This window comes from Cebus imitator, unplaced genomic scaffold (assembly GCF_001604975.1).
Source record: "Cebus imitator isolate Cc_AM_T3 unplaced genomic scaffold, Cebus_imitator-1.0 Scaffold313, whole genome shotgun sequence".
NCBI classification, from domain to species: domain Eukaryota; kingdom Metazoa; phylum Chordata; class Mammalia; order Primates; family Cebidae; genus Cebus; species Cebus imitator.
In genome coordinates, this window is record NW_016107628.1 from 2,465,789 (window position 1) to 2,493,389 (window position 27,601).

The window sequence follows — 27,601 nt, forward strand, 5'->3', positions numbered from 1 at the left end:
AAAACATATATTTGCTCTTTTTTGGTAGTTCTGTGGATTCGATTTATGCTTTTTAAAATTTTGCTAGGGTGATCAGTTTTCATTTCCACCTTTTATCAAATAATTATTTGAGTAGTCTTGCTTAATCCACGTTCATGTTCCTCTTCTAAATGGGAAATCAAAAGTGATGACAAAGCGAGTCGCTTCCAGAGTCACACGTCAGAGGAGTGCAAAACAGGGAGGCCAGCTTGCTCCCTACTGCGCCTTAGCCTTAATTAGCCCTTCTGTGATTCAAAGCTTATTCCCTGGACATCTCTGATTCTAAACTTAGGCCCTGTGAAAGATAGAAATTTCCATGTTAAAAGCCCTTATTCTGTTAATGTCAAAATAAATGATTCAGTATGGGGCTCACAAGAAGAGAGTAAATCAGAGCTACCTGCGGAGTTGATGTTGTGTTCATGGTGTGATCAGGACTCTGTGAAAAGACACACACACAGTTTACTCATGAGCGCTTTCTACTTAGCCTTGGAAATATTGTACTGTGCAATTTCAATCCTTCCTCGTCAAGGAGATGATTTTTTAATCTACGTGATTGAGAGAACCATCTGTTCTATTCAGCCCCAGTTTCTCTTCTTCAGGTTCTGCCAGTCCTCTCTGTATCCACGCGTGTTTGCTCCATGTTGTCTGGGCAGGTTTTTCAAGGTCCTAGTTTCTCTTTTGTCAACTGGAGTATGCCACCTCTTGAAAAGACGCTGGAAATGGTATAAAGGGATAATAATTATCTAATGATCTAATCTATCACCTGTATGACAATTCTGATAATTGACCCAATAGTGGTTTTTAATAGCATTTTTTTTCCCTCTTGGATCAAGTGGTAGAGGATACAGTCTACAGTAATTTAATTGTTAGGTCTTTTTAGTCTCCTTTAATCTGAAGCATTTCCACAAGTTTTAGGTTTTAATATACCAATGAGACAGATATATCTAGGTATATATAAATCACACGTGGCATATACCTATATATATATAGGTATATATATAGGTATGTATGTATATGTGTATATATATAGATATATACCTATAAATAGGTATATATCTATATATATACACATATACATACATATCTATATGTATATATACATACCTATATGTATCTATATATATAGATATATACCTATATATAGGTATATATATACTTTTGCTATATATAGATATATACCTATATATAGGTATATATCTATATATAGCAAAAGTATCTGAGACAGTTCTCAATCAATTTAGAAGTTCATTTTGCCAAGGTTAAGGACATACCCATGACAGCCTCAGGAAGTCCTGCGAACATGTGCCTAAGACAGTCAGGCTTTTAAACACCCTACACTTGAGTCACCGGGCTCACCTCCTCATTTTATAAGCGTACTTACGCTTCTGCCCTTGTATGATACTGATAAGCCTCTTCCTTTAATAGGAAATACCCTGCCCTCCTGTCCCCCTATTGCTAGTCTACTTATTTTTCAAGGACGACCTCCTAATTGGATTTAATTTCACTTTACTCTTCTTGAACACTTATTATCTATATTTCAACTTATCTTTTATTAAATCTACTGTTTACAAATCAGTCTCATTCCCCAGCTTCAACCTCCTTGAAAGCAGATACTGTATTGTATTCATCTTTCTTCCTTCATAGTACCTACCATAGGGTCTGATACATGGCATAGTTCATGCACTGACTATGCTAAAGGCAATCATCTTTTTTATGCAGCCAGATACAATGTTCTCATTGACCCTGAGAACTGTCTTATTTCATGCTTAGCTACAGTTTGCCAACAAAAAAGCAATATGAAGATAAGCAAGTCATGGAGAAGTTATAAAGGTCACAAATTTACAAATCTCACTATCCTTTGTACCTATCCTATACTTCTTGACTTCTTTCTGAATTAGAAAATGGCAGTCCTACCCCATCTTCTCTTTGTCATGAGTCTGTGCTCATGAAGTTCCCTTGTGACTATGCAGTTAGATGACTTCAATGATCACAGCAGAAAAAAAATTTTTGTCTATTTGCTTATTTTTGAGAAAACCTAGAAAGATGAGATTTGTGGAAAATATCCAATGCAAAGCCAGTCTTGGGGCAGAAGAGAGAACTCAAAGAAATTTGGAGCTGTGGGACTTAAAAAAGAAATGATACATGGAGCAATTCTGGATTTGGGAAGGAGCCTAGGCCTTCTAGTAGATGAGCTCATATTAGCACCCTTAATGCATACTCTCCTTGCTCTGCAGCCTCAGGAAGGCCCAGGCCAGACCAGGTGGTCCGGCAGGACCATTGTCAAAGTATTGCAATCTAGTCATGAACGACACAATGGTACGGCCTTATCCAAGGACCTAGAGAGGCAACCCCATTCCTTTTGATGACATCAGTTTCTAGAGTGCAAAGAGCAGGGCAAGTCAGGACCATATGCCGGCCTGAGCTGGAAGACCAAAAAGCGGTGATTTTCAAAACCGTTTGCATGTGTTGCATGCTCTGAGAAACTCTTCAGTCTCCACACGTTTCCTTTTGGTTCCTGCTGTACTTTCCCCACTTTCATGACATAAAAGCAAATAGTCCCATTACCTTGTAAACACACAATACCTAATTTTTCTCAGATGTTTCAGTGTCTATACCTTCCTACTTGAGAACTCTTCCTTATCTCTAAGGCATACTGTAAGAGCAGAGCAGGGAGGAGGTGTGGTGAGGAAGCTGCTCACCTTTCCTCCCCTCCCCTTCTCTGACCTCTACCCCTATCTCAGATCTGGATTGGGCTTCAAGTCTGGAGAATATAGCTTCCTTAGAAGATTTCCAGCTGTGTGCCAGTCTGGGGCAGATCCTGACTCTCTAAGTCATACCTAGAGACGGAGTGGTCTGGCTGGGCTCCATGGCCTTCTACATCCTTCGTGGCATCTGTAAAGCAGCAGGTTTGGGGGAGGCTTCTAGATAAACGGGTCTGAGGGAGAGCACATAAAAAATGCAGGACTTTGAGGGCTGTGGCAGGTGCACAGAAATGATGAGAAGACCTCTGCCCTGGCAGAGGTCTTGGGCTTGGATAAAAAGCCTGCAGATAATGAAAAAGAAATAATAATGCTTCAAGGGAAATGGTGCATATCACAGAAATGAGCAGTAGGTGCCAGCAAAATGCCCCAGAAAGCCTGGACAGGATTAGCTATACCTCAGCAGACAGCAGTCCAGGATGTCCCAAGATGATACTGGACCACCCACGCACCAAGGATACTAGCCAGGAAACTCACTGCTCACAGGCCTGGCTCTGTTGCCTTCAGGAAAGTAGTAAGTACCTTCTGTGCCTCCTCCTCTCCTCCCAGCCTGTGCCTTCCTCCTCGACTTTCACCTGCCATCTTCAGAAGGAAAACAGAGAGTCGTCTTATGAAAGGAAATAAAACAACTATTTGAGGAGTTTAAATTTAGAATTCATTGAATATGTATCCAAAAGAGGTTGAATTAGGAAAGAAGAAACCACTTAGAATTAGCCAAGTCTGAGATATATTTAATTAGCATAATGTTTTAAGTATATGAATTTAATCGGCATACATTTTCTTATGACATCAGCAAGGGTGAGAACTAAAGCATAAGATGTGGTTGGCTGTAGACAAAAATGAAAGTTTATTTGTTTTGCACTTCTGCACTGCGGTATGTAAGTTTTACTCTCTCTTTCACATATGGCTGACATTAAGACTATCTTTGTATTATATCCCATATCAGACCGTAGACATTTACAAAACAAGTATTTATTAGCTTAGAGTTTTTATCTTGAATGAGAGTCACATTGTCATCACCGTGTCCTTTGCTCCTCTGTGACCTGGATGGTGGGTGTTCCCACGAAGCCCAGCTTGATGCAGCACTCATGTCTTTTTATCATTCCCAAAAGAAGCTTCCAGAGAGCAATAATCCTCCAGAGAGCGTTATTGACTAACCAGGCAAACTTCAGTCTATTAAATTATTTGGTAGGGTGTAAACACAAAGTAATTTTATTATCAGCCAATAACTTATTTGTTAACTTACTTTGTTGAGTCTTTTAAAATTTTCCACTACCAGATACAATCTCAAGCAAACCTTGTAAGACTTCCAATCACTTTCAGGTATTAATTAAGTAGTCTTTTCTTCAGATAGGAAAGAAAGGAAGAAAGAGAGAGAGAGAAACAGAACGAAAGAGAGAAAGAAGAAGGAGGGAGGAAGAGAAAGAGAAAGCAAGCAAGCAAAATGCAAATCTGGTTATTTTTAAAGGGTGACTTCTTCATAGGACAGCCTCTTTCTTGCCCCTCTCTCAGCACAGGGCTGATTTTGCTTGGAAGCCTGCAGCAGAGAAAGAGGAGATGCTGTTAGTTTTCTCTCTCTTTTTGCTTCACTTCCTCCCAACTCATTAGCTGCTATTTTGCGTCTCCAAAGAAGGAGTAGGGTGGGACAAGAGGGTTAACAGTGAAGGGCAAAGTCTTCCTTAAGAAGGCAGCTACAGTGGAGTTGGTGTCCCTTGAATGAGTGCCCTGTCACCTGCTCCCTGTCTAGCAACCCTTCTTCAGAGACTTATCCACGTAAGTATCCACCTGCTGTTCCCTGATGCCATGGTGCCTCTGGCCGCCTACTTATAATGCCCCTATTGCTCCTGGGCCTTCCTCATACAATTCTTTTTGTGGGAGTCACCTCACTCTCCCAGGAATCCTCTGAGTATCGTCACCTTCATTTGACCAGCCTGGGAAGGATGGCAAAACCTCATCTCTACAAAAAATACAGAAAAATTAGCCAGTTGTGGTGTCATTCACCTGTGGTCCCCGCTACTCAGGAGGCTGAGGTAGGAGAATCACTTGAGCCTGGGAGGTCAAGGCTGCAGTGAGCTCTGATCGCACCACTGCACTCCTACCTGGGTGACAGAAAGATACGCTGTCTCAATAAATAAATAAATGAATAAATAATAAATAAATAAATTTGTGTGCACAGGTGATTCTTGACACACCTCTAGCCAGTTGCAGACCATCAGATGCTTACAGATATGAGCCAGCTACCAGACCGGGTCCCTCTAAACTTCGGTGAACCTGAGCAGAAATTTTTCATGGATTTTCCAAGCCCCTCTCTTGGTTTGTTTAGAGAAAGACAGAAGAAAGTACACAGTACACTACAAACTTTATTTGAGAAAATTCCTTGTTATACATATTTCTCATTAATGAATGAATTCTTGGCATTGTCTAATAAAGCCCAGATGGGCAAGATGGACCAGTTTTATAATCGTTGAATATGTCCTGAACAAATGGTCTAGCCCTTATTTTTCCAGGTCTTGGGGGAAGCCCTGCAGAAGCCTCCCAAGGCTTGCAAGGCCTGGAAAAATAAGTGCTAGACCATTTGTTCAGATTATTTTTATTTTATTTAAAAATATTTTTATATTTTATGTATTTTATATTTTTTGATTATTTATTTACCATTTGTTCAGATTATTTTTATTTTTATTTTATTATTATTATTTTTTGAGTCTCTCTGTGTCTCCAGGCTGGAGTCAATGGTGTGATCTCGGCTCACTGCAACCCCTGCCTCCCGGGTTCAAGGAATTCTCCTGCCTCAGCCTCCTCAGTAGCTGAGACTACAGGAGTGCGCTACCACGCCTGGCTAGTTTTTGTGTTTTTAGTAGAGACAGGGTTTCACCGTATTGGCCAGGATGGTCTTGATCTGATCTGCCTGCCTTAGCCTCCCAAAGTGCTGGGATTACAGGCATGAGCCACCACACCCAGCCGAGACCATTATTTATAATGGTCAATTTTTAATATTATAGTTAATTATTAAGTATTAATAATTATAAGTTAATACTAGAGTATTTATTAACCAAATATTAAAGATAGATACTGTACTAATAGTTGCAAGAACACAACAGGACTATGAATAAACAACTATCCCAAGTTTCTTACATTTGTATTGTAGCAATCAAAAGTACTGCCTTTTAGTATGGTGCTTGTGGGTTAAAGACTGTGTTTAAACCAACTCAGAGTCTTGTTCTTCTCTTTCCCAGAGCCTAGGACAGTGCTTGGTTCACAAGAGATAATCAATAAATATTTGTGGTTCAATTAGTAATATTAAAAGAAAATTGCATTAGCAGCTTTGAGAGCACTGATATAAGTGGTGACAGAGGGCAGTCCCAGTCTGCTCTTCCTTTCCCCACTTCCCACATGCTTTTAGCCATCTCCTATATCCCTATTATCTCTTTAGTCCATTGCCAACCTGTTTTCAAGAATAGGTCATGTACACCAGTTAATAAAACAGGAGTGAGGAGCTGAAAATAGAAAACCATACCTTTCCCCCACCCCCAAGACCACATGTGCCAGAAATGATGTGGACACACAGAGAGGACTGGCAGACCCTAAAGAAGAGAAATTGGGGTGGTGGGGAGCTGGGCAGAACAGAGAGTTCTCTTAATTTCACAGATTAAGGAAAACCATCATCTCCTTGGTAAGGAAGGATTGGAATTTCACAGTACAATATTCTCAAGGCTAAGTCGGGTGTGCTCATGAGAACACTGTTCATGTGACTCTTATGAAACTCCAATTTTGCGCTGGTTCTCCATGCCGGGGCAACAAAGTGCAGTGATGTCTAGTAACCCTCATGACACTTCCCATGCCAGGTCAGCTCCTGGGACAGCTCCTCTTTCCTCACAGGTCCTATACTGAACCATTTATTCTGACATTATGAGAATGTGGGCTTTTAACATGAGTATGTGTCCACTGATCCTACTTTGGGGCACACAGGTGCCTAGGCAAGGCTAAGTAGCCTTTGGATGCGAGCTGACCTCCTCTCAGGGTGCTTCTCTGAGGTGTGACCCTGTAAGCTCTTTGCTTTTCTGTCACTTATGATTTCCCATTTAAAAGAGGAACATGAATGTGGATTAAGCAAGATTAAATTAATTATTCAGTTTTTAAAAGGAAGAAATAAAAACTGATTATCCTAGCCCAAAAATAAAAAGTTTACACCTAGTCAACAAAACTATCAAGAAAGAACCAATATGTCTTGTTCAAGGGCCCACAGCTGGTAACTGACCAAGTGGGAATTGGAGCCAAGTCTGCCTGTGTCCAAAGCCCACACTCTTAGCCTCTGCACTGTAAGGCTGCTTTTTAAAGATGGTTCCAGGAAAGTCCAGAAAAGCACAGGGAGAAATTCCAGGGCAGAGCACACCAGGGACACAAGGACAGCTAGGGATGGTTCTGCTGCCAGCAGGGTGTGGGGATGCGGGCAGCCAGTCCGGGTTTGACCAGAGCATCCTGGGCGGGCAGCCTCGCTGAGTTTCCTCCCCATGGACTCCAGTCTTTGGGCTGCCATCACTTGTTCTCTGTCCTCTTGGATCCCACACTGCAGATACCTGAAGAATGGAAAACCATGGTGATTTTCTTATGACCCCGAGGGAGGCCACAGCGCAGGTGTCCTGTGTGCCCTGTGGCATCCACAAGGATCCGAGCTGACAGGGTCGGTGCTGGAGTCTTAACTGCTAAGTCCTTAGGACCTCTTTCTTGTGAGTGATTGAAAATTTCTTTGCAATAAGCACCCTAAGATTCGGTGATATTAAAAAAACATTAATAATAACAAACTGTAAGTAATGGATCTATTAACAGGCAATGTGACTAAACGTCTACAGTTATAGAGAGCTCATGGTCTCGCGGGCAAACTATTTTGTCTTCTGTTGTTTTTGTTTTTCTCATAATGGGTTTAAAATTGTTTTCTTATATAGTCATTCCTTATCGTACATGGATACTCAGTTCCTGCATATGTTAAAAATTTGGTCTCTTTATTTGGTTGAAAAAAATCTGCATATCAGTGAAGGGACCCTCAAAGTTCAAACCTGTGTTAACTGTAGTTTCCTTACGTAGGTGGTCTTCCCTCCTCAGAAATCCCACAGAACAATTTTATTTTAAATGCCTGAAGACTGTGCTTATGTTCCCTCAACCCCAAGTCCTGCATCTATTTATCATGTGACATAATGTTGAGCTTCCCCTCCATCTTGGTCACCGTCAGGGATGGAGAAGGGACACAGTGAGAGCAAGAAAAGGGAATCAAAGAGATTATTGACAGGTGTTTGCAGGTGTACACAGGAAAGAGCAACCCAACCCACCAGAACCCCATGCTCTAGATCGATTGCTTAAAAACATTGGCCTGGGAGAGGCCCAGTAATTCTGTAACCGTCTCAGAATGTCAGTCCCAGCCACCAGAAAACACAATGTTGACAAGGAATAGAGCCAAGAGATGGCATTTCCGGTGAGTCTAAAGACTCGGTGATGTTCTGTCTCATAATGCGATCATTAACGCATTCATTTGTTGAGTCAGCAATCATTTTTTTTTTTTTTTTTTTGAGACGGAGTTTCGCTCTTATTACCCAGGCTGGAGTGCAATGGCGCGATCTCGGCTCACCGCAACCTCCGCCTCCTGGGTTCAGGCAATTCTCCTGCCTCAGCCTCCTGAGTAGCTGGGATTACAGGCACGCACCACCATGCCCAGCTAATTTTTTGTATTTTTAGTAGAGACGGGGTTTCACCATGTTGACCAGGACGGTCTCGATCTCTTGACCTCGTGATCCACCCGCCTCGGCCTCCCAAAGTGCTGGGATTACAGGCTTGAGCCACCGCGCCCGGCCTAGTCAGCAATCATTTATTGCATACTAAGCACTTGATGTATAAGGTGAAGCAATTTGGATGCTTTTCTACTCTTATGGAGCCCATTAATAATTGACATACACTACTACTTATCCAAGGGGTTTCACCTTGATGCCAAACCAGGAGGACACGAAGTCTGCCCTTCATGAAAGGGCCTCTCACAGTGTCTTCCAGCTTCTGCTGTGTGTCATGTATGGACGTCCTCCAGACAGGTATCTGCTTCCGCACAGCTTTGGGCTTCCCCAACCTGTGGCTTCATTCCAGCTCCCTCTTCTGGGCAGTCCTCTTCTTGATGACTTCTTCTCAATTCCCTAAACTCCTCAGCATCTGAAACTTCCTCCTTCACTCTCTTCCCATACCATAGCTTGTGCCTGCTCATCGCCCAGAGCAGGTTCTCTGAAACCTCAAGCACTTCTCTCCAAATCTCTCAACAACTTCCCATATCGTGAATTTTCTAACACTCTCCTTTTCCCCAGCACTTCCTCACTGAGGTTCCCTTTCCCAGAACTTATTTCTGTTTTCACTTTTCATCAGCCTACGTCCTGATCTTCTCTAGCCTCATCTACCCCTTGGGTGGGTCCCTCAGCTTGAACTCTGTGGCTTTATGAGCCTTTCACACCAGCCTTCTGACTGCAGCCTGAGAAGATCCCACAACTGGGCATGTGGATGCTGCTTACAAATGGAAGTTTTTCTACCCGATGCTGGAAATAGATAGTTTACTTGTCTTCTTTTAGTGGTTATTTCAGACCTTTACCACTTTTTAGAAGCTCCCAGCAAATACAGCCTCCTTGCTCACATTAAGTAACTTTTATCCCCCGAACACAGTCGCTTTCAGGTAGGTTCTTCTGCCTTCTATTTAAGTCCTCCTCTGCTCTCACTGGTGCAGTGGTCTTTTAATGGGTCTTCATGATCCATTACTGGTCTTCTCCATTCCAATTCCTCTTCAGCGCAGCAGCCAAAATACACACCTCTTATGTGTAACACCCTCCCGTGGCTTCCTGTGTCCTATGGGATAATATCCTTCCTGGCTGAAAAGCTTCCTTTTCCTTTCTTCATGTTCTCTCACCCGTTAATAAAATACTATATTGGGGGAAAAGTTTTCTTTTTCTTCCCCCTCTTCCTTCATTCAATTTTCCACATGGAATGAGGAAAAATATATTTCTGAATCATGAAGACTGTTTTGGCTAATGGGTTTGTCTGCCCTCAGGCCACACAAAGTCTTTTCTTTGCCGAGGGTAAACTCAGTCGTGCACATCTGGCTCCTAAAGAAAGAAGGTGCTATAATCCCAGCACTTTGGGAGGCCGAGGTGGGTGGATCACGAGGTCAAGAGATTGAGACCATCCTGGTCAACATGGTGAAACCCCGTCTCTACTAAAACTACAAAAATTAGCTGAGCATTAGTGGTGCAGCCTGTAATCCCAGCTACTCGGGAAGCTGAGGCAGGAGAACTGCTTGAACCCAGAAGGTGGAGATTGTGGTGAGCTGAGATCACGCCATTGCACTCCAGCCTGGGTAACAAGAGTGAAATTCTGTCCCAAAAAAAAAAAAAAAAAAAAAAAAAAAAAAAAAAAAAAAAAAAAAAAAAAAAAAAAAAAAAAAAAAAAAAAAAAAAAGAAAAAAAAGAAAGAAAGAAAGAAGGAAAATGCATAGCATCTTGGATTCCAGTGGCAGTCCAATATAGCTTCATCAACAGTAAAGCTGATATTTCTGTACCTGTTACTGTGTCACTTCAGAATCTAGAGAGGGAAGGATGTGAATAGTTGGCATTTACAAACCCATTCATAATAGACACTCTCTTATCTGGCTCTTGTTGCTACTTACGTATCATCTAGTGTCTTTACTTTTCAACATCAATAACCCCTGGTCCCTGATCACCAAGCAGGCTGTGATCCAGTCATTCCAGACGACCTGTGGTTCCTTAAATAAGTAATGCTGTTTCACTTGTCTGCATATGCATAGCAAAATCTTTTCCTATTTTGATTCTCCACTTAACTCATCCTAAACTCCTGCTCAAGTATCATCATTGCTGTGAAGTCTTCTCTGATTGGCTCCAAACAGAGTGGCCGTTTCGCCCAAAGTTTTAATTCTTTTTATTTCTTATTCTTTTTTTTTAAGAGATGGGATCTCATTCTGTCACTCAGGCTAAGTGCAGCGGCCTGATCATAGCTCACTACAGCCTCAAACTCCTGGGCTCAAGCAATCCTCCCACCTCAGCCTCCCGATGTGCTGGGATTACAGATATGAGCCACCTTGCCTGGCTTCCAAAGTTCCTTACACTTTTCTCTCTTAACAGCAGTTTCCACATGCTATTGCAATTACTAGACTGTATACTTTTACAGCACAAAACTATCCCTTGTTCCTTCATGTACTGAATCCACCCATCACATTGCCTGGCATTCATGAGTGCTTAAAAACTTTTCATTGAATACAATATAAAGTAAACAAAGAAACGCAGGATTAAAAATGAATGCCAACAATGAAACAAGCCTTCTGCTGAGTGACCTGAATACTACAAAGAAGCAAAGATGTCTCGCTGTAGAGGAACGATTACTCTGCTTGGAATGCAGGAATTATGTTAGCATATGAAACTGATTGCTTGATGGCGTAGAATAGCTCATGAAGCATAGGAGTGCTTAATAATAAAGCAAGGCAGAGGGGCCTGAGAGGGTCTTCCTGCTCCATCTCTGTCCATCATACCTGAGACCTACAGGCAACCTGACTTCAATGATCACAATGTCCCTCACCTCAGGGATATATTTCCACCCAGCTTCCTAAGATGGGCATATACCAGCACAAGCTGCGAAGAAGAACAGATCTGTGTCTTGGGCCCCCTGCTTAGCACTGAGAAAGCTGGTTTGAAGCCAATAAAGCTGGGCCCAAATGCAGAGATTGGCACCTTGACACTGCATTATGGTTTATGGGATGTGCCTCCAAAGGCAACTCTGCACTTATCCTATGGCCTCTGGCTTCCATATTTTCTAGGCACTTCCTTCTGGAGTAAAGGAATCAAAACTGGCCTACTTCCCCTGCCAACCATCCTTGGAGACTAAGTACTGCCTTGTCTTCTACTGAGAGATGGCCGTATTTTTGGCACCTGCCTTTCCTTGTGGTAGGCCTTTCCTTTGTTTACCTAGCAAAGGGGCTGAAGCAGAGATGGCTGGAGCTGGACTTACAGCAGAACCAAGTCATGATAGCCTGCTTTTGTTTCATTGTCAGCATCTTTCTGCCAGTTCTGGCCACCTCCCTTCCTCTGGAACGTGCCGATTTCAGCAAGTCCAGCTCTGTCAGTTCTGTCCCCGTGAGTCTGTTGGTTTCTGGTCATCTTATAATACTTTGACTGCACTCAGGACCTGTCTTTGTCCCTCCTCTTAACATACTTGCAGCCAAAACTAAATACTGCTGCTTGGGGGCCTCCTTCTAGCCTTACATTTCAGCTCATTGTCTTCAGCTGCATTGGTCATGGCTCTTCTATTCTCTTTGATTCTCAGTGAGTATCTCTGCATCTGTTGGTTTAGGCTTCAGAATTTTCTAGAACTTTGATTAGGAGAACTGTCTCCCTGCCAACCTGGAACAGATTCAGATGTTTTTCAAGGATGAGCTTCTCCCTCCTTTCTACATCTGGTAACTATTCTAATCCTTAAAAAGCCACTGAACCCATACCCATTTGTAATTCAGGTTATCAGGTTTTTTTCTATTTTATTATGTTTGTAATGACAGATTTATGATAGTTTATCCATTTCTCTTTTTACATAAGTTTTCCTAAATGTACTATTAGAAGACCAATGAATGGGCACTGGGTAGAAGCAAGTAGAGCCAGGAAAGGAAGTAGAACTGCAAACACTATCGCGTTTCATTGATCGTGTTGTCTGTTTTCCTCTTAAAGATGTTTCATACAATGTTTTTCTAGTTTTCTTCAGTTTCTCATTGCTTAGAGTAATCTAGAGATTAACCTAGTGAATCTGGTGATTGTGGAGCCAAAGAGACCTGGTTTTCCATCCTCCCTTTTTGATTTCTTAGCTGTCTGAATTTGTATATTATCATACCTCACTGAAATCTTGCTCTCTCATCTATGAAGTGAGGATAATATTACGTTCCTCAGAGGTTTGTGGGAGTATTTTTTTTTTTTACAAGATAACTAATATAAAGCATCTAACAATGCCTGGCAAATCCCTATCCTAATCAATCACCTACACTTTTACGTCTTGATGATCTAGTGCATCACCGAAGCCCACGCAAGCCTCTCAATAGGACACTTTTGTGTTCAGTGTAAGGTACTGACCACGTCTTAAACATCATGCATCCCCCACAGCATCCACAGCGAGTCCTGCCCTTCATGGGTGTACTACTGGGCCTTCCAGGCTCATCTGCACTTCCACCTCCTTCCTGAAGCCTTTCTGGTCTATGCCTTTTGCAGTTACCCAACCTACTGCAGAGCTTCCAAGTCGCTTCCTGGTGATATCACTTTTGTACCTGCATATCAGGCTCGGAATGCTCGCTTTCCTTCACAAGTACACATATTGGGGTGAGGTTAATACATTATTCCCATATGTGTAATATAACCTTAAGTTTTAGACAGCTGAAAAGAAGGCCTCACTGAGTCTGAGAGTGGCCACATTCTGAAGATTAAGGGAAGGAGGCTAATGAGAAGTTATCTGGAAACCAAGAAAAAAAACTATTACAGGATAAACCACTGAACTACTTGAATCTGCCTGAAAAGCTGTGGGCCGGAGGTCCAAAGATATTTGCTCCTTTTGAAAACTCCTATAAGATGGGGGTGGTGGGTGAGTTTTGCAGCTGAAAACGCTTAGACCTCAGGGATTCCTGGAGGTTATAGGGTTCAGGACTCTCTACAGCATTAGGAGGGAACTTATGGAGAGAGGAGTCCAAACATGGGGGAAGAAACCCCCATGTTTTAAAGATAGGTTGGCTTTGGAATCTGGAGGTTTGGAACTACATGTAGAGCTACTTTCTGAGCTGTTCATCTAAATCAGCTAAAAGAGCCTGCAAGCTGATAATGATGTTTACTTTTTAAATGGTAGGAAAAAAACAGAAAAAAAAACCAATCTTTTATGCCACATGAAAATGACAAGAAATTTAAATTTCAGTGACTAATAAAGGTTTATTGGGACAGAGCCGTACTCATTTGCGTACATATATGTGGCTGTTCTCATGCTACAGTGGCAGAGCTGAGTGGTTGCAACAGAGACTGTATGGCCTACAAAGCCGAAAATATTACTGTCTGGCCCTTTACAGTAAGAGTTTGCTTATTGGTCTAAATGCTGTGCTAATGCACACAGGTGAATCCTGCGCCTTTCCCCTGCCTTCGGCACTGCCCGCCATGGCATCTTTACCTTCCTTGACCAGTGCATCTTCCCAGTGGCCTCCAGCACTCTTTTCTATTAAGCCAAGAGGCTGCCTCACCACACTTTTACTTCAGGCAGTAATAATCATTCAATCTAATTGACTGTAATAGAAAACCAATCTCTCCACCATCACGTGTGAAGGAAACAGGCTGAACCAGTTAGCTGTGGTAGAATTGGTCTCTGTGGTTCCCAGCCAGTGTCCCTGCGTCCTTGGAGTCTGGTCATCCCAGGAGAAGAAGGTCCCAACAGGACTGACCTTGGAGGCTCTGCGTCAACCACTCTGTCTCACATGGTTCTGTGAAGGCCTTCTAGAGGTCGTGTTCTTTGAATAAAGCCTTGGAAATTGACCTCACTCATTTCCTTCTTTCTTCCCCAGCCATTTGCATCAGACCTGGATTCTTAGGTAAGATTTTTTGGGGTTTCTGAGAGGGAGGCCTCCAAGCTCAGGAGAGGGGAAAATTTGAAGCTTCTTGAGCCACAGAGAAAGACTGGTTCAAAACAGGCCCAGCAGACTTCCTTTCTGGCTTCCTGCCTCACCCATTCAGTCTCGTGTGGGCAGATTGCCACCTCCAGAATTTAGAAGGGTTTTGGGTGGTTTACCCTGACAGGACACCTCTCCCCATTTGGTTTCTGTGGTCACTCAGCCAGCATCCCAGTAATAGCTAGGTTCATTTTAGGTCTAGAATGCACTTCACCGCCTTATGAGCATACCTGAAAAATGAGCTTCCTTTTGGTTTCTTCTCGTTGTTTTCCAGCATATCCGGGTCTCCCTGCCAGGCTTAACGGTATTTTTGAATTGAGATGCATTGTTGCTTGTAGCACATAGCTTGGCCGGCAGAGTAGAGGCTGGATTTCCTGCTCAGGGAGAGGAGAGGGAGGCTGGTTGCGGATTATCAGTTTCTTGTACATTAATCCCCCTGGTCTCCCCTTCTGCTTGATCGTATAGACTTTACCAGAGAGGGACAGCTACAAACATTGCTATTGGTGTGGGGAATCCTATACCCTGATGGATGCAATTTGGTTCCTTAAGAAATGCTGCTCCCGGGTTCTCATCTTGACATTCAGATTATTCTTTTCTCTTGTTTATCGATGTTCCCTGAGTTCACTAAAAAAAAGCCAGAAACGTAGTATGCACCTAACAAATGTTTGCTGTCTGAGAGGCTCTTTTCTGGTCTCCCTCTCCAGCCATCTCTACCCTCCTTGCATGTCTTGGTGGGAAGAAGAGAGTTTCTGTTATCTCTTCCTTTTTTTTTTCTTTTTCATTTCTTTCTTTCTTTTTGAGATGGAGTCTTGCTCTGTTGCTCAAGCTGGAGTGCAGTAGCATGACCTCAGCTCACTACAACCTCCAACTCCTGGGTTCAAGTGATTTCTGACTAATTTTTGTATTTTTTTCTTTTCATAGAGACAGGGTTTCACCATGTCTCTATGTTTCCAGGCTGGTCTTGAACTCCTGACCTCAAGTGATCCACTCGCCTTGGCCTCCCAAAGTGCTGGGATTACAGGCATGAGCCACCACGCCCCATCTCTGTTAGTCTTTTCTATTTCCAGAGTTCTAGTCATGAAACTGAACCAAGTCCTAGATTTCTCACAACTTATCTGGAAGCTCTATGGATCCTCTCTTCTGCTTCTAGTCCCTAGAATTAGACTAGACTCTTGGGGCTCTCAGATTCTGACTCTTCCCTTTTCCAGTGCTCTGTATTTCTTCTGAGCTGGGCGCTTGAACAAGGAACAATTTCATAGGAAGCAGCAAGGATGGGCATGATGGGCCACTGATAGTGAGAGAGAGTTAAGTTGTTCAGCCTAAATTATAGACACTCTGCCTCAATCTGGCTGCCATGGAGAGAGACAGAGTCATGAAGGAGAAAAACACAACAGATATTCTCTTTACACCTCTGTTCTGGCCTGGGGCTTCCACTTTTGGGCAGTGTAGTCATAGGGCCACCACTTTGATCATAAAATCTACCCCATTATTTCACAGATGAGGAAAATTGATGGAGTACATGTCTCCAGACCCTCTGAGCTCCTCTCAGGTCTCTAGCTAACAACCTGTCTCTTTGCAGAGTCTCCATCTAGAGTGTGGCTGGTGGGGGGCCCCCACCGCTGTGAAGGGCGGGTGGAGGTGGAACAGAAAGGCCAGTGGGGCACTGTGTGTGATAACGGCTGGGACAAAAACGAGGTGGCTGTGTTGTGCCGGCAGCTGGGCTGTGGAGATGCCAATGGAACCCCCAGCAGTTATTTATATGAGCCACCAGCAGATAAAAAATAAGAGGTCCTCATCCAAGAGATCAGATGCACAGGAACAGAAGATACATTGGCTCAATGTGAGCAAGAAGCAGCTTATGATTGTTCACATGATGAGGATGCCGGGGCCTCGTGTGAGAGTGGGCATATGACGGGGCTCCGGGACCATTTGCCAGCTGCCATACCCATCATGGCCACGCGCATTGGTCTTTATTCCCCACCATAGACTTTCACACGATGGCTAATTGGTACTTCGCCCCCACATCTCATACTTTATCAGTTGTTAGTGCTGGAGATAAACAACATTCTCACTTAGAACTGCGACTCCAACTTGGTTGAGCAAATGCTTTTCATCTTAGTTTTAATCTGTATGAGAACCTGTTTCACTTATTTACACTCATGCAACATGCACACCACTAAACATCTGTTGAATAGAGTATCCTGTATCTAAAGCTGGGCATGGAGTTATGGCGAAAGAAATGAGCTCACAAAGTATAATGTATGCTTTTTACAAAAAAGTTTCAATTTTCCAGGAGTTTATCTTCTAGTCAGGTAGACAAGAGATACTCACAGGAAACTAACACAATCTAACAGAGAGGTGGATAGTCGAGAGAGAGACCCAGAGACAAATAGATCTGTGTTCCTTTAATTCTCTCCATATACTTGCTTTCTACGTATGAATAGTCTCTTCTCTTTTGTCCATTAGATAGTGATGTGACTGAGGAGCTAGTCCATGTCTCCTCTTTCTTTGTCTCCCCACAGAATTTGCTTCTACAAAAACAGTCACTGTTTGCCTTGATACTGAAGACTCAGTCCTATTTTTTAGAAAGACTGAGGGCTGGGAGCATTAATCTGAGATATTTAGTTTCCAATGCCAACAATGAACCAAAAAGCGTTTGGTATTGAACATATCTTGTATGTTATGCTTGTATTTATTTTTAAAAATCTACACAAGATCTCTTGTGGGGAACAAACGACAAGTTGGACGTGAAAACAATTTGAAAAATTAAAATGCTACAGAAATGATAATGATTCAGCTTGGAATTTGGAAACTACATTTTCTTCATTGATTCACTCATTCATTCTTTCATCAGGCATCTAGGAGGCAGTGTTAAGCACTTTAGCATGGCTTGTACTGAACACGAACTGAGAGATGTGTCCATTGGCTCCCCTTTACTGAGAAGACCATGTTCTGGCAGGGAACAGACACATTCTTTTTCTTTCTCTCCAGACCCAGAAAGCTCTTTCTCCCCCGTCCCAGAGAATGTCAGGCTGGCTGACGGCCCTGGGCACTGCAAGGGACGCGTGGAAGTGAAGCACCAGGACCAGTGGTATAGCGTGTGCCAGGCAGGCTGGAGCCTCCGGGCCGCAAAGGTGGTGTGCCGGCAGCTGGGATGTGGGAGGGCTGTACGGACACAGAAACGCTGCCACAAGCCTGCCCAGGGCCAAAGACCCATCTGGCTGAGCCACATGTCATGCTCAGGACGAGAAGCAACTCTTCAGGATTGCCTTTCTGGGCCTTGGGGGAGTAACAGCTGCAACCATGATGAAGACACATGGGTCGAGTGTGAAGGTAATGCCGGGGCGTCCAGGGGCTAGGTTTATTCATAGATTTAATTATGTGGAATCTCATTCAAACCGTATTTACAAAGAGCTACTCATGCACCAAAGGACCATTGCAAACTTCTTTAATTGGACAAACAATTCTTCTTTTAAAATGGAGATAATAACACTCGCCTTTGTATCTGACAATGCTTTAAATATTAAGTACTATATTAATATTAACTCTTAATTATTTTGAATTCTATATTGCACGAACAAGGTACATCTTTCCATGTATCTGTTAAGTTCGTCAATTTTTAAAACTTACTAGAATGTCATTTATAAATGTTAGATTTATAAAATAGATGAGGAAGTGAAAAGATCCTTGTGAGGGAAACCAAACCTGATGGAGAGCTAGAGAAGGAGTTCTAATCACAGAAACACGTGTGGAGAGTTTCAAGTGTGCTGATGGGGTTTGGTGAGGATACAGGTAATCTTCTTGGCCAGGTACAGTGGCTCACGTTTATAATATCAGCACTTCGGGAAGCGGAGGTGGGAGGAGCACCTGAGCCCATGAGTTTGAGACTAGCCTGAGCAACATGTAGAAAACCCTATCTCCTAAAAAAAAAATGCTGAGCTTGGTGGCATGCACCTGTAGTCCCAGCTACTCAGGAGGCTGAGGTGGGAAGATCACTGAGGCCCTCGAGGTCAAGGCTGCAGTGGGCAGTAACCACACCACTGCACTCCAGCCTGGGCAACAGAGTGAGACCATGTCTCAAAACAAACAAAAAATACAAAATGAAAAAAAAATTAAAAATAAATGATTTTATTTTTCTCCTCTCCCTTCCTCTCTCCAATCCCTGACTTACTCCCCCATCCTGCAGATGCCTTTGCCTTGAGACTAGTAGGAGGGGACAAGTTATGCTCTGGGCGACTGGAGGTGCTGCACAAGGGCGTATGGGGCTCTATCTGTGACGATGGCTGGGGAGCAAAGGAGGACCAGGTGGTATGCCAGCAACTGGGCTGTGGGCAGTCCCTCTCTCCCTCCTTCAAAGACCGGAAAACCCATGGCCCTGGGGTTGGCCGCATCTGGCTGGATGATGTTCGTTGCTCAGGAGAGGAGCAGTCCCTGGAGCAGTGCCAGCACAGATTTTGGGGGTATCACGACTGCACCCACCAGGAAGATGTGGCTGTCCTCTGCTCAGGTAAGTCCTACAGATGGAGTTCATGAGGGCTGGCAAGGAGGATGATAAAGGAAGAGGAAATGATGGGGGTGTCATCTGGGGAAAAGGGAATTTCCACGAGCTCCATGAAGCTGCTCATAGTCATCACCTGCTCTGTAAGTACTTCCAGGCATATGGCGGGAAGTCCAGGCCATGTGGCAGGTTTTATTCCTGGAGTCAGTGGGTAGAGGTAGGGCTGACACTATACAGGTGCTGAGTGTGAGAATCTACAGATATTGAATGTAAAAACAAGAGGTTTTCTTCTTTTTTGTGTAGCAGAGCAGTGTCCTATAATCCTAGACCTTTTATGACACTTAAAAAATGATGTTGCATCCTCTGATTGCCCCAATAAAAATCTTTGTTTTCCATCCCTATACAAAAATTATTTGAGCAACATCTTTATATTAAACATAAAGTGAGAGTTGGAGAAAATAAGCAACTCTTCAAAATCATTAAAATTGCTTTCAAATCATATAGCAGAACCATAACAGTCTCTACTCTCAACCCAAGGTTATTATCTTAGAAACAACCTTGAAACTCTAAGTTTAATCTGTGAAAGATGGTTCTACCTCATTCCTTTTGTCATCACCCCCAGATTTTAAATTAGTCTGTGACGGTGGGACTATGGTAGGGAGCTCTCTGAGAATGTCCGTGAGAGAGTCTCATCAGAGAGACCACAATACCAGCCCTGAGCTATAGACCTCTTCAGGAGATGGAAGGGAGAAGGAAAAAGCCCTGTCCCAATTTGGGTTAGAAAATGCAAGTGTAGCCCCTGGGTGGCCGACTCAAAAGAGCCACGGGCTTGAAGCCCAATTGTGTAATCAGTGTGGGGCTACTTGATTAAACCACTAACTTTGGAATTAGGTAAGAACTGATAGTTGACCGAGGAATGTGGGGAGCAGTTAGTGCCCAGAAAAGAATCAATTCAGCTGCGGGAGGCTAGGGTTTGAGCCCTGCTGCTGCTACTTTGAAGCTGTGTCATGTTCATCAGCTAACTCCTCTGAACCTAGGTGTTTTCATGGGTGAAATGGAAAGACACTTGTCTGATTTACCTCAAAGACTTTGTGACTGTGTGAGAATAAGATATGTTAGCATCTATCAGTACTGTTTGTGACTCACATGCAGCTAGATGAGTAAGTCCCTGGGATACTGCACTTGGTTCTGGCCTGGCTCACACTGGTGTGGGACCTGTGCACAGCTTAGCTCTTTTTCCTATGTTGGAATCCAGTCTTCATCTTTAGCTGATGTGAGTTTCAATTGAATAATTCCTTCCTGGCCTATACCTATCCTTACTGCATTTTCCTCTTCTCTTTTCAGAATAGTATCCTGGCGTTCTCCATGCTTGACCTGGCCCCAGTGGCCCTGCCTGCTGCCTGCTTGTTCTCCTGGGCTCTGATTATCCTTGTCCTCATGCTGGGCCTCAGGCTTGAGCCACTACCCCCTCATCTGCTCAGGAGTCTGAACACTGGGCTTATGCCTTGCTCTCAGGGCAGACATTCCCCATTGCTGCCTGTGGATGTGAGCTGTTGAGTTACTCTTGCTGGGGAAGATGAGCTTCCAGGTATCCTGCGCTCACCCTGACCCTTTGGCATTGGTTCTGGCTTCTCCTGCCTCTTCCCAAGCTGCCTGGAATCCTCAGGCCTGTCACTTTGACCAGAAGTACATATCATTACTGAGGCAAAGTCTGTGTCTGCAAACAACATGTAAAGAATGAAACAATGAAAGGAACATTTGAGAGGAAATGTGGGTAGACAATTTCCTGAAACTTGGGGGAAAGCTTAGAATCATTTTGATTGAACTTTTTTTTTTCTCAAGCTTAAGGTGACCACAACAGCAACACCGCACTATTCTGCTGCTTCTTCATGTAGGTAGACTATTCTTTCAGGAGCAGAGGAGTGTCCTATAATCCTAGACCTTTGCATGACACTTACAAAACGATGTTTCATCCTCTGATTGCACCAATACAAATTTGTGTTTTTCATCCCTATACAACCTGCTAACATGGTTGACATTTAACAAGAGGAATGTCAAAAAGATACTTTATTCAAAGAAAAATATATTGGTTACCGGGAAAAGGTCAAGGAAGAGGCAGAGAGAGGTCGGGGAGGGCTAAAGTTGTGTCTTATGCCAAGCAGAAAATATCATTTTCACTCTCTCAGCTGAGACTTTGGGGCTTGTAAGCCTGAGGCAAGATGGAATAATACTAAGGAGAGAATCAAGATTTGATTGTAAAAATAGACTTTAGACTCTGAGTCTAGGCTGAGTACTTCTCATATGGCTACATTTACACATTTACACTTGCCAAATAAATCAGATTTCGCAGTCTCAACAGTTGTGATAATGTTCTTTCTGCCCACGGAGAAGCAGCTGTGTCAGATTCTCTGCGGCAGTCTCTTAAACAGGGTTAGGCAGAAGAGAACCCTACAGCAAGCACATTCGGTTCAGGCCATGCTTGTCATGTTTACTCTGCATCATTCAGATATGAAATGTGAGACAGATTGCCTACAGAAAGAGCTAGACTCTTGAATACTGGCTGTGGGATCCTATGACTTATAATGACACTGAAGTGTGTTTCTACATCCTAACCCACTGTTCCATTGTAGCTCAATTTGTTTAATAAATATTTAAAAGCTAGTAGGGGAAAATAGGTAGAGAAACCTAGCTTCAGAAAAGGCAAGAAAATGTTTTACCACGTGGATCAGAGAACAAGAAGAAGCCCTTCCCCAGAAATAGATGAGTAAGAATGAAACAGATGCTCAGAGGAGAACATAGATGAGACACACAGAAACCCCACAGAGTATTTTTGGTTTCTCATTCTTGTCTCTTCCTGGGGTCAAATGGTATTCCTGGCCCTGGGTTCTGTGACAAACTGCTGTGTTGTACCTAATAATTTTTTTGAATTTATTGATTGACTTATCTTGTGTTTTATACTTCCAACCAAAAGAACCCCAGCCAATTTACTTATTTTAAATTCATAAAAGGGTAATTCATTAATTTTTTGTAAGGCTGAGTAGCTAAACCCGATTATTACTAATGAATAGACTCTCATTACATTTATAAAATCAAGTTTATGGATCTGAAAAGATAAGGACCAGGGCCTATAAACAGAGGTATTACTCCAAGGTATTACTTTTGAGTGGCTCTGGTTGTACAAATGCCCTATCAGCTTCTTTTACACACGTGACATTTAAAACTCTTGGCCTCCACATTAAAACACAGATCAATTAAAGGCCCAGTGAAGGTGGGTTATAGAAGACAGGCACATCAGAACTGAAAGCTGTCCACGTTTCCTGTTTCCCCTGTTGGAAAGGCTCTCTTCAACTTTGATACCTAGTGAAGTTTTAATTGTTTCTCTTTTAATTATTCTCAGTGTCTCATTTCTGTCTTAAAATGTAATTTAAATCAGGTCATAACCCTGCCAAAGGGCCTCTGAGAGCTTCCCATTGCACGTGAGTTAAATGCTAACTTTTTACTTTGACTTAAATGCCTGTGCACTATCTGGCCCCCGGCTACTCCTCAACCTTATCTCACGCTACCCTCATCCTCTAACAACTCATTCTTGCCTAAAACACATCGCATTTACTAAACTGTGGTGAAGTCTTCCGGAGGACGAGGTTTTTGGGAAAGGAGCTATCAGAAGCTCTGTTTAGACATGTTAAGTCGGATGCCTATTAGATCTTCGTGTGGAGATAATGAGTAAAAGTTTAGAGGAGTGGTCCGGGCTTGGATACATAATCTGGGAAATCACTGGACATACGTGATATTCAGTCCCTTAGATTAGAGGACTTCAGACCCAAGAAAATGAATGAGACAGAAAAGGAGAAGAGATCCAAGAACAGAGCCTCAGAGAACCAGTATTTAATCCAACATTTAGCTTGGATTCCCCTGAACCAAGGACTTAGGTGCAGATTTTTTATTAGGTAATAATTTTAGGAAACACTTATGAGAGATTGAGGAAAGTTAGCAGGAAAGATATAAAACCCAATAAAGTGATCATTAATGAGTTGGTTACTGTTAGGGGCAACTGAGTCTCCATCTCCCTGGGGGTCTTCTGAATATTATTTCAAAATATTCTCACCAAGGAATGAGTAAGCTGAAGGATTTACCTACCGAATCCCGTGTCCCATTGATTGAGAGTTGTTCCTGTTGGTGTTAAGCCTTGTGTATGGGCTAGTGAGCTCCTGAGTACCAGTAAAAATTACAGGTAGAAAAGCCAAGACATGTGGGCCCTTGAGGGGAGAAGCTGTCAGCACGCTTAAGATCTGTCCACCACAGGTGTAGAAGACAGTGAAGTAGAATACCTGTAAAACCAAATGAAGAAAGTGTTTCAAGAAGGAGATATGTATTGACTGTGCTGATGGGCCAAATACGATGAATTGACTATTGGATTTGACACCATGGAGTCTACCCTTCCTAGATGCTCCCTAGAGATGCTCCCCTCTCAGGTTCCACTGTCTTCCTGGGGCATTGCAAGGACAAGACATGCAAGTTGTTACCCCACGCAGAACCCAGAACCACTCTATTCCCTGGTCTTGTGGCATTTCTCACCTTCTCCTCCACCTACTCCTCATTTCTTCCCTTCCTCCATCAAAGGTTATTTTGAGTTATACTGTATAACGGTTGAGGCAGAAGCCAAATATGAACCTTCATCTGGGTTCTAGAAGAAAATGGAACATGAGGAAGAGCTAATAAAGTTGCAATGATAATAAACTGGAAGTGATAATGACACTTTTAACTACTCTACTATGGGAATTTGCAACTAAGTTACTACTGCCTCTGGACCCCACCTTATGCTGCCTACCAGAATACCTCTGGTTGGGCTCTGTCTTGGTTATTTTTCTGCTCCTTAGCACTTTCCCTGAAACTACCTGTGATGGTTAATTCTACATGTTAATTTCACTGCGTTATGGGGTGTCCATATATTTGGTTAAACATTATTTCTATGTGAGTCTGTGAAGGTGTTTGTAGTTGAGTTAGCATTTGTATCAGTAGACTGAGTAAAGCAGTTGCATTCCCCAGTATAGGTGGGCATCATCTCATCTGTTGAGTGCCTGAATAGAAGAAAAAGACAGAAGAAGGGAACATTTACTGTCTACATGATTGCTTGAGATGAACATTGATCTTCTTCTGCCCTTGGACTGAAACTTAAACCTGGTACACCTGATTCTCTTCAGAGTTGAATCAGAACTTACAACATCAGGTCTAGTTCTCAGGCCATCAGATATAGTCTGGAACTACATCACCACCTCTCCTGTGTCTCCACATTGCACACAGCAGATTGTGGAACTTCCCAGCCTCCATAATTGTGTGGACCAATTCCTTAAATATATTATGACACGCGTACACACACACACACACACACACACACACACACCATTTGTTCTGTGTCTCTGAAGAGCTCTGAAAAAATATAGATTTTGGTACTCAAAGAGATTCTAGAGGAACAGAATTTTAAGGATAAATTTTCTGAATTGGTTATGGGGTTTCTGAAATTGGCTCTATAATCTGATTAGATATAAAAATGTGAACAACTTTATTTATGATAATAAAGATAGCACTGTTTTTTCACGGCTTGGTAATAAAGATACAAAAAATGTCTGCATTAGATCTTCCTAATCGACCACTCATAAGAAGCAAGAAGCTGAGTGACTATGTTTATGATACTTTCAAACATTTTTGGAAAACTAGCAAATACAATGAGGTTGGCTGGTTACTCTTAATACTACTGGACAAAATGGTGAGAGAAAAAGATAAGCTCAGGGATTTGAATTCACAGCTCAATTATCACATTAATTACCTGAAAGCTTTCATATGTGCTCTGAAGGAAAACCCTTATGTCCTGTAGCTACAGAACTGAGATGGCTGAAAATCAAACACAGGATCTTAATTGTGCAACTGGCTAAGCTACAAAGCAATTTAATCCCCCAGACTTCCAGAATGTCTACCATTAAAGTGCAGGCATTGATTGGGAAATAATGAGATCCTGTTACTTAGGATGGGGATGTGTGAGAAAACTCTGATGAAGCCTAACCACACCTGGCAGAGTGGCATCCACACCCCAGAGGTATTGACCTCTCTATTCCATCTGATGGACTAAGCTTTTATTGCCTGAGGAAACTGCATGACCCCCGCAGAGTCATGAAAGACGATGCTGGTTCTCCTCAGGACCCACCCCTACCACTTTTCTTTGATTCTAGAGCTGTAACTATACTCACATTGCAACAGGCCCCTAAAGGTGAGATATAAATTGTGACCCAAGAGGAGGTCACACTACACTCCAGAATTGCTTGAATTTTTCTAATTCAAACAGACAGAAATCTAGGGAACAGACGTGGGAATGAATACTAAAGGTATAAGATAATGATAAAAGGAAGTTAACTTTGATTAGGCTGAATTTGTTGACACGGGTATATATTTTTTTCTCTAATGTTGCAACTCAGGGAGGTGAAAAGGGGTCTCGCAGTTTGTTTGGTTAGTAGGACAAAACATGGAACAAAAGGTGGGCCATGAAGAGTGAGGCAGCACACGCCGCCTTGGTTTAATGTAGAGGGAGGGATTCCAAGGCTTAGGGAAAGTGAACTGTTAAAGTGGTTTTATCATTTAAGACCTACTAACACACACTAGAACGGTTCAGAAGACGTACATTTTATCATAGCTGTGAGAGATGAATTTGTGAGGGGAGCCCTGGTATCTGGAAAACTCTGTGATCACTCTTTTCTGTAGGCTGGCTTTGCAGTGGAAATTGCAGTCATTAAATTGGGAAATCAAAATGCAATAGGAGTAATTGGATCCCAGGCTGGCAGGGGCCAAGTGATAGCATTCAACTGCCAAAGGCTATGTAGGTGTGGTTACCAAAGTGGACAGCAAAGTCAAAGCAGCAATCAGAGTAGTCTGACTCACCGAGACCTGTGACATTGACTAGATAATCATGTGCTTCTGGAACTGAAATAGACAGGAAGCCTACTAATTTCTTACTTGATCTGTAGAAACAGAAATATTTTAGGTCAGGCAAACAACAGTATAACCTAAATCATAGAAACAGAGAATCACAGTCCTCAATCAATTTGCAGATTTGAGCCAATTTACAAAGCTAAGGTCCCCTTGAGGAAGGACATCAGTACAATACCAAAAATCTGTTATTAATCTTTCTCCAAAGCCTCTTTAAAGAAATCTGTAGTCTTTTTCCTGAATAACTGTGCACTAGGGAAAAGAAAATAATCAGACTTCTTGGGATTCTGGCCCTAACTGATTCTGAATGAAGAAGACCCAAAACATCACTGTGTTTCAGAATTCAGAGTAGGAGCTTATGAACTGTCGGCGATCAATGGAATTTTAGCTGAAGTCTGTCTCACATTGGGCCCACTGGGTCCCTGAGCCCATCCTGTGGTTATAACCCCAGTTCCAGAATGCATAATTGGAATAGATATGCTCCGCAGATGACAAAGCCACTACGTTGTTTCTCTGACCTGTGGAATAAGGGCTACTATAATGGTAAAGTCCAAGTCGGATCCAATAGTACTGCCTCTGCCTAGGAAAATAGTAAGCTAAAAGCAAGACTGCATTCTTGGAAGAACTGCAGAGATTAATGACACCAGTACAATACCAACATTTTGTTATTAATTAAGGACAATTGTTATTCAGGATGAAGGGGTGGTGATTTCTACCACAATTCTATTTAACTCACCTATCTGGCCTGTGCAGAAGACAGATGGGTCTTGGAGAATGACAGTGGATTATCATAAGCTTAACTAGGAGGTGGCAAAAATCGCAGCTGCTGTACCAGATGTGGTTTCATTGCTTGAGCAAATTAACACATCCCCTTGTACCTGGTATCTAGATATTGACCTGGAAAATGCCCTTTTGTCCATCTCTGTCAGTAGGGTTCACCAGCAACATTTTGCTTTCAGCTGGCAAGTCTAGCACTACACCTTCACTGTCCTACCTCAGGAGTATTTCAAGTTTCCGGTCCTATATCATAATGTACTTCACAGAGATTTTGATTGTCTGTCTCTTCCACAAGATATCACACTGATCCATTGTACTGATGACATTATGCTGATTGAATGTAGCACGTGAGAAGTAGCAACTGTTCTAGACTTATTGGTAAGACATTTTTGTTCCAGAGGGTGGGAAATAAATCTGAAAATAATTTAGGGGCCCTCTACTTCAGTGATATTACATGAAGACGTGTACACAGTCTCCACTCCTGCTACACCGCCTTCTCTCTCCCTGACTGCACCTATGGCTTCATGGGGAGTTCCCTACAATCAGTTGACAGGGTAAGAGAAGACTCTCTGGCCTGATTTACAGACGGTTCTAAATAATTTGCAGTCACCAAGTGAATGTAGACAGCTGCAGCACCTTCCTAAGACATTCCTGAAAGGCAGTGGTGAAGAAAAATCTTCTCAGTCAGTAAAACTTAAAGCAGTGCACCTGGTTGTGCACTTTGCTTGGAAGGAGAGATGACATAAAGTGCAATTCTATACAAATTTATGGACTGTGAGCAATAGTTTGGCTGGAAGGTCAGAGATTTGAAAGAAACATGACTGGAAAATTGGTAAATAAGGAAATCTGGGGAAGGGATATGTAGATAGA

The 27,601-nt window shown here is 42.6% G+C and overlaps 1 protein-coding gene across 1 annotated transcript; it reads left to right on the plus strand.

Moving 5' to 3' along the window:
* The first annotated feature begins 11,898 nt into the window (after positions 1-11,898).
* Positions 11,899-21,335, plus strand: CD5L (CD5 molecule like). Its single transcript, XM_017503722.2, is given in 6 exon segments — positions 11,899-12,124; positions 14,377-14,403; positions 16,061-16,381; positions 17,473-17,814; positions 18,668-18,988; positions 20,324-21,335. Coding segments are annotated over 6 exon segments (1,044 nt in total). The 5' UTR covers positions 11,899-12,096; the 3' UTR covers positions 20,329-21,335.
* The last annotated feature ends 6,266 nt before the right edge of the window (positions 21,336-27,601 follow it).